Here is a 12,589-nt window from a genome sequence, read left to right as displayed (position 1 = left end):
CTTCACCTTCAGTTCCTCAGGATAGGGTGAATACCATCAAACTGGGAACATTTCCTTCAATTACATCGAAAGATCTATTGGAGACATAAAGATCAAGATATATACTATTAGTGATAAATCTTGGACACAACATCTAAGAATGGATCTGTCAAACAACTAGCATTTACAATTCTTTTTACCGGCAAGAAAAAAACTATATTGATATATATAAACCAGTCCATCTGTCCATATAAACATGTACATCATAACATTTCCAACATATAGAAAAACTTCATACTCTGTATATCTTGCCCACATATTATGCATCATTTTTTCTCTATCACATCTTCATAAAACAGGAAAATTATGTATAGTAGTGTATCATTCTTCTAATTATTTAATTTCCTTTGAAGATAGACAACAGCTTTCTGTGGCATCTTCGGAAACACAATTGCGGGAGTTCAATGATGAACTTGGAGCAATAACCCTTTTGTCCCTCTTGTACGTCTCAGCGGAACATTTGAAATTTGACAGTTATGAATATATGTAATAAGAAAAATTAGAAGTTTTTAGTCCAATGCTAATGTAATGTACTTTAAGTTCACATTTGAGACATCATACAACTAATTCTGGATTTGGAAAGAATTCTGATTATCTGTTAGAGAAGATAATGTCTAGTCTGCATCAGGGCAGCAGTCATGGAGTAAAGGCTAAATCTAGGTCAGCTTATGCATCTTCAATGGCTGTTCAACATTAGTGGTAAGATTTTATATGTTTTGATTTCGATTTTGAGTGCTCAAACATACTCCAGGCCTATTTGACCTCAACATTGGTATAGATTTAGGCACACTTCCACATTTGTTTGGGAGATAAAAATTGTCTCAAGATTATGGGTTCTCTTTCATTGGTTTCGGAATTGAAAATAATAAGAAAAATGTCGATGAGGATTAGGAATGAGAATAATGTCAATGAGGATGGGGAATGAGACTGAGAACATGGATGTCTGATAAGACATCCATAAGTTGGAATTTGGAATTTACATATTTGAGCTCTGAATTATGAGGATGGGGAATAAGAGTGAGAACTTGGGTGTTTAATCAGATGGAACTTGGAATTCTAAACATTTTAGCTCTAAAGATATGCATTTAAGGCCGAGACTTGGAGATAGCCAGCTCAAAATGAAAACCAAAATCAATTGTGATGAGAAAGTGACAAAGGAACAATGCGAGGCTATGCAGAGACCGTTGCACAAAGAATAAGAGTGATAGGTAGTGATGCCTATCAGGATCTAAAAGGTCACTGTGAACACTGAAAGCATAAGCGGAACCCCCATTAAGTTCAGCAGGCATAACAAAAATAGGAGTCCTTATCAGCCTTAGCAAGCACCATTGCAGAAGAGGAATGGTAGTATAGAGGCAGTAGGGTTGCTACCAACCTACTTACCATAAATGGCTGTAATTGGACTGCTTGCAGTGGGCGATGGCTTCTTGGATAACACTATGTACCTCCGTCAATGTGCTTTCACTATGGTAGTAGTTAGGAAGCTGCTGCATAAGAGAAGGCGGTTGTTTCCCCTTACCCAAATACTTATAAACCATCTTCAAGGTACCAGAAAAATCTTTGAATGACATCTGCTTGTCTCTCCTCCCTGAAACCTGACATCTGTCATTTTTGACTCCATTTTTAAACCCTGCTTCTCCAACATCTCTGGACCTAATTTTATCATTAGACCTCTGTGAAATCTGAACATAAGGAGGCTTGACCTTCTTCACATGCTTCCCAACAATCTCCTTTGGTTGCTTCTTGTCTCTATACATATTTTGACAAATCTGACCATCTCCATCCTCAAAACTTTCTGGTTTCTTTTGAAACCCATGATTGTTGTCATCTCTCTTGGCATTCATAAAATTACCTCTAGTGAAAAGAGACACCAGCGGTACTTCCTCCAGCTTGAATTTCACTGTAAGGAATCTATTCTGCTTCGGCACGGGAGAGCCCGTACCAGTACCAGTACTTGTATATTCAGCAGAAGGAGACTGCAATTCCATGCCATGTTTAGGCAACTTTCTAAATCCAAACAAATATATCTTCAACTTGGTAGCAGTTTTGAGCAACCTGGGGAAGTGAGTCTTGACTCTTGCAGGAACGTTACTAGAAGAGCGCAGGCAGGCATGAATATTCTTAACATCAATATCATACCGAAGAGGTGTGGGAATTAGTTGCAGGGGAAGCAGCTGGCCTTGGTAAAACAAGTTATCTGCAGGAGAGATGCAGTGATTTGGATTTGCGGAATTTGCACTATGATTAAAGAAATTGAATGCAAATTCATCTTCGCTTTGATTCTCTTTTGAGCTTGAGGTTGAGGTTGTGTCAGCTGGGGAAAGGGCACTGAAATATCAATGTCAAAATATTGGGCATCGTCTGCATAAGGAGGATACTCATGATCATCAGCCTGATTATCATCTGAATAAGAACCTTCTGGGCTTTCTAGATGGTATTTGCAGATACTAATACAATGATTCTCCATTGGAATGGAACCTTGAAAAACTCTGATATGACTTTACTATAACGCCCACACTTATGAGAACCTGAGTGCTTGAAGGCTAAGTGAGCATGCTCTGAGCGATTGCATCGATGAATTGTTCAAGCTTGTATCATTTATCGATACGACCAGTCTACGGAACTCATCATCATCACGTGGGCCCTTCGTTATAAGCGAGGTTTGGACTGCCATCCACCTTTGCATTTCCATGCAAATTTGTGGGGTTCTGGCAGAACGGTTTTTCGGCTTTGGATGTAACGCCACGTTGCTTAGCAGATAGCCATGTTGGCAGTTTGTATGGTGCGTAGAGTTCAGATATCTGAGCATTCACCGAATCAATTTTTTTGACCTGAGAAAGTTGCTTAAAGCTGAAGTACAATCATAAAAAAGATTGGTTTGCCACTTTTCAGTGTTAGTTTGCCCTTAGGTACGGTGGAAATACCTTTAATCATTTTCAGAAAGGATTAACCCTATAAATATGGCTCTATAGCTATGCTTGAGATTAGCTTTTCTGCACACCAATCATTAGTAAACCAACGAACTTTGGTGTTCACTCTTTTCAATGCAGAGGTAGGTGAGGAGGTGGTTTGGACTCTGGAGAGTAGCCGCAACAACTGTGAATCAAAATTCAAAATAGGTCAACCCTGACAATCGGAAAAAAATCGCATAACCTTCCAAACCAAGACAGAAGCACGCTTGTTTGGTAAAAAAATTTCATAATCATAATTTTGCTGGGTCACAACCTCTTCGAAACTCCTTCGAACTGATACGGTGACACGATAGCGTGTTTAGTTTCGAACATATACGGTGACAAAATAGTGTGTTTATCAGTGACTTGAACCAAGGGGAAACATGTACGCTGTTATTGATATATAAACAATATATATTGAGCAGTGCAATATCTATATATATATATATATATATATATATATATATATATATATATATATATATATACTCCTTGAACATATATATTTAGTATTGTAATGTTTATGAAAAGCGTATATATTTAGGTTACGGATATGTAATGATTTATTAGTTGTATAGTGTTGGATTTTAAGTTTTAGGTTTAAATATTTTTGGAGGAATTAAAGTATTTTATGAGATGACCAATTTCTAACAAGCTTCTCATAATTTTAGTATCTTTGTTTCGTTGGTAAACTGACCCACTATGGTAAACTAACTATGAAAAAATTAAAATGCTTCTGATCGGCGGAATACAGTTTAATGAGATAGTTGTGATCCTTTATATGTAAAAACTTATTCCAGGATTTTGGGAACAATATGATATAATTCGAGGTGCTTTGCCTTCCAGCGCTGAGCTCCGAATCTGAGTTTAGCGATGGTAAATATGAGTCAAATAAACACTTTGCAGGAATTCCAATAGTACAATCTCAAACCAATCCCTGTTTATTTTGGCTACGCACATTGTGGAATGTCTACATCTGTTTATATCCAAGAATTCATATTACTATATTGACTCTGTATCTGTGTTAGAAACAAAACTGATCCTGGCGGTTGGCCCACTTACCTCGTATATGTTAGAAACAAAATTGTCCTGGTTGTTGGCTCACTTTTGAAACAAAATATGTGATCAACGCACGCAACAATAGAAATGGTGTCGGCTTTTGTATGTGTTTAAATTTTAATGTCACTATATTTGTAGGTTTGACCAATTAAATTTTTAAATGTATAAATAACATGTACAAGTAATTCTATATTATTATTATTGAAATTTGCAGGTTGTAATAACTTGTTCGGATTATGATTTTTTTACTTATGGATTTATATTTATTTATTTTTAATTTTAAGTATACATTTGTTTTAATGGTTTTTATTAATAATATTTTGTAAAAATAATTAAATTTTAAATATTCTATATAATTATAAAAAAAAAAATGGTTTTTTAAAATAGAATATTTTTATTTTATAAAGTTTATGAAATTATTTAACAAAAATAAATGAAAATTTTATTTTTAAAAAAAGGAAAATTAATTTATTGGCAAAATTTAAACCCTAAAATTTTCCATGCTTATTTAATATCTGTAAAGTCAATAATAAAAACTATGTTCGATAAAGACCATACTCCACGTAGTTTTCCTAGAAGAAAAAGCACCTCTAATTATATCATATTCAAAATACACACTTCCAATTATATCATATTCAAAATACACACTTTTTCATTATAAATAGTTCAAATATACCAAATAAAACATTTAATTATATTTGTTTATATGTTATCTCATTCATCACACTTGTTGATAGATTACCTTAAATTCACATGAAAGTTATTCTTCTCAAATCTTGCTTGAATAACATGAGTCAATGAGTCTACATAAATTATGAATGTCCCGTTGGCTATCGTATGCACATTGCAGTTAGCACCCCTAATTCATAGGAAAAATAGTACATGGTAGATCAAAAGCACTATCTTCTATATGATAAAGCTTATCTCTTCTCTATTTACTCAAAGCACGAGATTACTTACGCTACTTATGGTCCTTCCTATTTATTCATCTCTTAGGATGTCATTCTTGTATTAAATAGAATATTATGTTGATTCGCTCAATCCTCATCCCCTTCTTTAATGTGCAAATATTGAGACGCCGCTACTTTTCAAGTCATTTTCTCATGGTAAAGGGACATTATAAATATTGATTGTAGAAATTCCCACTATAGATCAACAAATTATGCAATAGACTAAAGAAAAATACAAGATCTACTTCTACAACAAACTTTGTGGAAGATTGATTGAATTGAGCAATACTAATGAGAACACATATAACTGAGAATGAGAAATCAATCACACATAACACAGAAGAAATAACTCGGGGAAAGCCTCACCCTAAAACTCCAATATCTGTATTATCATACAAGTGGAAATCTTGTTCAAGTTATAAAAAGAATCAGCTCTCAAGCTATCCTTCTCTCTCTGCAATCAAACAATGCTGCTCATAGATAGTCAAAGGCTCTCACAACCTTCTCCTCTGTCCTCCAAGCATCCTATTTCCTTGTGCAGTTTTTCCTGGGGTCTAGTGCTTCCACTTGTATGAATTCCCACCTCACACTGTACACTTGGCTCAGAAATAACTGCACAAACCTGAAGGAGATAATTCCTTTTGTGTGGATGAGTTTCCTATATAGGAAAAATCCTCCAACTGATAGTACATTGTCCCTTCTTCTGATCTCAACTGGGTCTCTGATTGAACTGACATGCATGAGTTATTTATGAGAGAATATTCAGTTATCTGAAGTGCAGCAGTTACATGCATGCAAGCATTAACTAATTGAACTCACAATTAATTCAACAAACTGTTTGAATTAATCTAACTGGACTTGACTTAGTTAACTGAGCCAACTAATTACAACCGAATATTACAACTCATCCTTATCTCTTTAACTGATGGATAAATTCCTCAATCAATGGAGAAACTGTTGCATGTCCCCACATAGACTTCATGTTTGATTTTCTACAACTAATTAATTTAAGATGAATTAATTAATTATTTACAAACAGCTGCTATGTTCAAATTCGAATTTTACTTCTCTATTTTAGTTCAGGGACTAACTAAAACTGGAATCCATATCGAAATGCTATATATAGCACTTCCAGTTTTCATTCCTTGTTGCTATATCCAACACTGGTACCTGAACTGCTATTTATAGCAGTGCTATTTTTAGCACTTCTATTTTTAGCATTTCTTGCTACCATTTTCAACACTCCCTCTCAATAAGAAAGACATTCAACTTGAACCCGATCTTGAACCTTTGGAATGTTCTGCATGCAACACTTCTCCCAAGTATTGTTGCTCCAACAACTCTACAAACAAAAAAGTCTCCCAACTGACCTCCCTATTGGGCTAAAAACATCCTTTGATGCTGAAGCTCCCTCTGCCACTGACAAGTGTTCCCTCTCTAACCTCTGAGCTGCTACAACACTCCATGCATCTTGCATTGTTGCACACCTCTCTGTGCCATCCTGAACTGGTGCAACACTCCTATGCCTCTCGCATTGTTGCAGCTTCATAGCTCTACACAGTCTTGGGACTCCTGCACTATAGCTCTCTCTGCCGCTCCATCTGCATCCGTCTCTAACCACTCCACCAATCCTGCTACTCCTTGTTGGGGCTCCCATAGAAAGGTCTAATCAAAGTGGTTGGGTACCTCAATGCTCCTGCCCCTATTCTAGCCTTCTTGGAACTGTCACTCCACATTGTGCCACCTCGGATTTGGAGGTATGGATGCATGTGATCTCTCTGCCCACTTGGCCCGAAATTTGCCCCTACTAGAGGTCTCTACATGAGTGGATGCCTCCACTTGGTCTCCTCTAGACTTCTCAAGTTGTGGCTGCTCCACAACCTCCTGAAGCTGCTTCACCAATTGTGGCTTCACCATTGCGATCGACACCAAGTTTTTCTTTAGTCCTAGTACATACTTGACATCTGTCAAGGTAATGCGAGCTCCATGCTCCCTCTGAAAAACAACCATGCGTACACCTGAGACACTATACTTTTCATCATTACCCATCTCTATGAGTATCTGGAGATCCTTCTCCTCCAAGGTACTGAACAAACTCTTGTCGTCGGTCATGTGGAATGAAGCTCCATTGTCAAGAAACCAACCATATCCCACCATGGATGAAACCATGCATGCGAAGAGGGTGAAATCCAACTCAAACTGTGAGGCCAATGCCTCACCTTCAGATCCTTCCCTGGATCCCATCTTGGATTTCTTCAGTGGACAATTTGTAGCAAAATGGCCCACCTCATGACAACGAAAGCATCACACTTTTGATTTGTCAAACTTCTTCCCACCATAGGAAGAACTCGATTTGGAATGAGAGTCCTTCTCCTTCCCTTTCTTTTCCTTACTCGCTAAGGCATAGTTTTCTTCATCCTCCTTGGATGAAGAACCATCTCTGGTGCTTCTTCTTATCTCTTCCTGCATCAGATCCAACCAAAGCCGTTCCCAATCTGGCAATATTTCTCTTCCATTAACCGAGTCATGGTAGCTATGCCAGCTCTTAGGAAGGCCAAGGAGTGTAAGACTCACCATGTCATCATCATCTGTCATGATCCCTACACTTCCAAGCTCATCCCTGCAGGTGGTGAGCTTGCTCAGATATGTAGAGATCGTCTCGCCCTTTTAACACTTGATTTTCCGAAGCTTGTCTTTCAGCACCAGCTTCCTCTGATCGTTGTTGTTCTGATATATATCTTTCAATGCTTTCCACATTGAAAATGGTTTCTCCTTCCCATGGAGTCTCGAGACTATGTTGTCTCGAACTCCATCCAGAAGGATTCTCCTTGCTCTAGCCACACATTTCTTGCATTTCGCCAATTCTGTAGCATCAGTCAACTTGGGGACTTCTTGATCAATGAAGTCCTTTAGATCGTTATCCTCTAATACTGCTTCCATCCGATCCATCCAGGCTATATAATTCGAGCTACCATCAAGGGCATAGTCGAGTCTTAAACAATTGAACGCCATTAGTGAAATTTAGATGTGATAAGAACTCAATTTCTATATTCAGGAACCTCAAACTTCGAACTTCTCCCTTCTTGTATACTGTTCTTCTCTTTGATCACCTTTGCTTTGATACCATGTAGAAATTCCCACTGTAGATCAACAGATTCTGCAATAGACTAAAGCAAAATACAAGATCTACTTCTACAATAAACTTTGTAGAAGCTTAATCAAATTTAGCAAGATCAGTGAGAACACATATAACTGAGAATGAGATAACACAGAAGAAATAACCCAGGGAAAGCCTCAACCTAAAACCCAATCTCTGTATTATCATACAAGTGGAAATCTTGTTCAAAATACAAAAAGAATCAGCTCTCAAGCTATCCTGCTCTCTCTGTAATCAAATATTGATGCTCATAGATAGTCAAAGGCTCTCACAACCTTCTCCTCTGCCCTCCAAGCCTCCTATTTCCTTGCGCAGTTTTTCCTGGGGTCCAGTGCTTCCACTTATGTGAATTCCCACCTGACACTGCTCACCTGGCTCAGAAATAATTGCAGAAACCTAAAGGAGATAATTCCTTTTGCATGGATGAGTTTCCTATATAGGAAAAACCTTCCAACTAATAGTACACTGTCCCTTCCTCTGATCTCAACTGGGTCTCTGACTGAACTCACATGCATGAGTTATTTATGATAGAATATTTAGTTATCTGAAGTGCAACAGTTACATGCATGCAAGCATTAACTAACTGAACTCACAATTAATTCAACAAACTATTTGAATTAATATAACTGGACTTGACTCAGTTAACCGAGCCAACTAATTACAACTCAAGATTACAAGTCATCCTTGTCTCTTTAACTGATGGATAAATTCCTCAATCAATGGAGAAACTGTTGCATGTCCCCACATAGACTTCATGTTTGATTTTCTACAACTAATTAACTCAAGATGAATTAATTAAATATTTTACAAACAACTACTAAGATCAAATTCGAATTTTACTTCTCTATTTTAGTTCAGGGACTAACTAAAACTGGAATCCATCACGAAATGCTATTTCTAGCAATGTTATTTATAGCAGTGCTATTTTTAGCACTTCTATTTTTAGCATTTCTTGTTGCCATTTTCAACATTGATTTACTTTTAAAATAGGTTTTCATCAGATGTAGGTTTAACATCAATATAATAGTGTCAAGTCATCAACATTCCAAATGTTAATCAACATTATGCCTCAATGCCATGTTGCACATGGCACATTGTAGGTACCACATCAACACATGTTGATGTGGCACCCATCATATGACATATGTTGACATGGCACCTACAATGTCGCACATGTTGAGATGGAACTCAGAACATGGCACCTACAACATCAATTTATGTAGATTCCTTGGTGGATACACGAAGATGAGTGACTATTTGAAACATGCAAAAGGGTGAAGGTGTTTGGCAATTCTTTTTAACCAAATAAAGGATATTTTTTCTTGTTGAAAGAATTACAACTAACTATTAGAAGTTTTTATTAATGGAATGATGAACATGTGGGAATAACCTTGGATTCCCATAGATTCTAAGCTTTTTGGACCAAATATATTTTCAACAAAATAAGATTTTGTGAAAAAACTTGTTTATTTTAAACGTAAGTTGGATGACCCCAACCATTTTTCATTACATTTTCCATTTTTTATGCATCTTGCCTAGAGTTCCACCTATCCCACTTGACATGCCTCCAATCAAATTGGAATATTGCATCTCTGGCATACTTAGTGTGTTTTTTAACTTGGTTTTGACATATTCAAGTGTTGTGAAATCATCCACCCACCATTGATAGGAAAAAATAACATGCATTGTGACCTACATTTTCTACAACTAAGTTCAAAACATATAAGAAACATGAAAATAGAGGAATAGTCTATCAAATTTGTAGTCCAAAAGTTACATGGATGATTTATTACTAGGAAAAGGAAAAAGCATGTTTATAACAATGCTATAGTGAGTATATTTCTTTTTATATTACACTTATATTTGAGGAGAAAATGCCACAATAATAAAGGTCAACCAACAATAGGGTTTTGAGCATGGGAAAAGGTCGTCCAAAGAAAATAAATCATGCTCATTCTATTTTTAAGATAGGGCATGATTTTGTTTAGTGTGGCATGTATTTTTCTCACACCTAGCTTACATTTCTTGAGTTTGGAAATTTCAAAGAAATATGCATTATTGCGAAAGTAATATTGCATACTTAAGGGATTTGACATGTATTTTGAACATGTATGAGGTTAAACCATGATACTATATCCACCTTACATTGGTTTATAGGTGGAATATGTATACAAAGGATGAGACACATTTTTTAGGTCTATTGAGAAGGAGTTTTTACATGCTACTTTCTCTTATTTTATAGCATCAAGCACATTTTGGAATTACTATGAAATATGAGAAACAAGGATGGGGAAAGAAAAACTAAATCAAATTAAATAATGGGTATGTTTCAAATATCTAATAGGACATTAGCAGACATATTAGGTCATGCATTGTTATCCCATCCGCAAACCTATACTCAAGAAGTGGGGACTATAGATCCCTGTGCACACTACATGTGATCTAGATTAGATCATTATATTAATTTTCATCCATATTCAGGCTTTCAAAGTGGAAAAATTGGAGGAATAATCTCGTAGGACGATTTTTACCAGTGGGTCCCAACTTGGTGAATTGGGGCATGAAACCTTTCAAAATAAGTTTGAGGCATTAAATGGCATTTTTTTGGGGTAAAAAAATTTCCACTTAGGTGAGAAAACATAATTATATTCTACACGTAGATACCTTTCCAATGGCATAAGAATCGCCTCAAACAAGGTTCGTATACAAAAGCTATGCCACCAGAAAGCTGACCTTCCTATTTTGACCATCATGATTTGAGAGGATGCTATGTTAGCCCTCATTATTCATGGAAAATGAGCTAACGACAAGATCTTGATGAAGAAGAATCTAGAATATTCAATATTGTAACTCTATTTAAGATTTTAAGGATTCAAAGTTAACCACTAGTAAGCTTTCGATATGTTATATAATTGGGCACTAGGAGGAAATAAGGTTCAATTTTGCTTTGTTCCATACATGAAAAAAGTAGTGAAGAGTGGAAAGAGAGAGGGAAAATAGAGGGTTATGTGTTATAGTATCCCATGGGCCTCAGGTATGTACCCTTTGTAGTTGCATACATTTCCATTAAGAGAAAGGGAGAGTGGACTAGCCTCATCTTCCAACTGGTTTTTCTCATGTAAGGATTTCCCAGATCATATGTTATGTTCATTATGGTATGTGAGTTTTATTTTTTTATTATATATTTTCCATATTTTATCTATTGCATACATAATAATAACATATTAATTAAGGAATCCATAACTATAAGGAAAAAATAATCCTCATAGTGTATATTTCAAATTTTCAAATATGTTTTAGTACATTTGTTGTGATGAACTATCTAATGTAATATCCACCACAATTTACAAATCATATTGGTATCAAAGGAGGTGTCTCTGGGTATTTTTGCTAAGTTGTAGGGGATCCAGATCGATTTAAGAAGAAATTCATAAAACCCTAGCCATGGTTGATGAACCTATTAATAACCTGTTCATGGTGCCGAACCCACCAACATTCAGGGGATCTCCCCGACATGAAGTCACAACTAGACCTCACACTCTTTGGTGTAGGGTTCCCATCTGGTATGATGGCTTGGTTACCATTATCTTAAAGATATACCTTAGTTCTTTCCTATTAGCATGTGAGGATGGTCTTCTTTCCCTTCAAACAACAAGGTTTGTGTGCCTAGTGAGTGCCAGCGTTACTTGTGTCAAGGTTCTTTCACCGTAGAGGGAGAGGGTGGAAGTGAGTCTCAATTCAAATGGGAAGAGTCCCAACTCTATTAGAGACACACAACACGACAGGACATGTGCATCTTCCACCAGAGTAGTCCACACAAATGTAGAAATTGCACACACAAGAAGGAATAACACGTACAACACTCAACATAGTAGTTTGCGCGAGTGCGACAGTCATTATAATAAGTTTATGGGAAAGGTTTTACTTGATGTCTGATGAGGCAGCCCGCATGGGAAGGATAGTGTCAACAAATTATACAACACAGTTTCATAAACTTATGTATCAGAACAACTGAAAGAAATCAACTATTTTAATATAAGTTAAAGAAACAAGCATTACAAGTGTTCCAAGATTAGTCTTACAAACAATTACAATACATGTGTGAAAACGTGCTAGCCTGTTATCAGGGTTCTGAGTTAAGCGAAAGTTCCAAGATACATCGATACACCATACATCAATAACCCCATAGGCGGGGCGTTGGAGCCACTGCTCGCACCTCAAATAAAAGATTATAAACTCTCAAGGCTATGTGGGAGGAGCGAAGGTGAAAAATCCTTTTCATGTACAAATGAGGGGTATTTATAGCCAAGCATAAAACTGGCCCTTGTGACTGTTCGACTTCCCTCATAATTGTTTGACTTTTATGACCTTTCAACTTTACATGACTTTTCAGATTACATGTGGGTCTCTTGAACTTCCATGTTACATTACAT

The 12,589-nt window shown here is 36.5% G+C and overlaps 1 protein-coding gene across 1 annotated transcript in view; it reads right to left on the bottom strand.

Annotated features, from left to right (window-relative positions):
• Nucleotides 1–740: 740 nt before the first annotated feature.
• Nucleotides 741–12,589, bottom strand: part of LOC149160342 (uncharacterized) — a 45,458-nt gene continuing 33,609 nt past the window's right edge. The window contains exons 4-5 of the mRNA XM_089434588.1: nt 2,677–2,889; nt 741–2,367 (exon numbers count right to left, since the gene is read on the bottom strand). Coding sequence (XP_089290714.1) covers nt 1,419–2,367; nt 2,677–2,889 — 1,162 coding nt within the window. The 3' untranslated portion in view covers nt 741–1,418. The remainder of the gene's footprint in view (nt 2,368–2,676; nt 2,890–12,589) is intronic.

Source organism: Pinus tabuliformis, chromosome 5_2, assembly GCF_031772625.1.
Source record: "Pinus tabuliformis cultivar Carrire ecotype Pingquan chromosome 5_2, CPIR1, whole genome shotgun sequence".
Taxonomy (NCBI): Eukaryota; Viridiplantae; Streptophyta; class Pinopsida; order Pinales; family Pinaceae; genus Pinus; species Pinus tabuliformis.
Note: the sequence above shows the minus strand (reverse complement) of the source record. Positions and strands in the feature narration are given on the sequence as shown.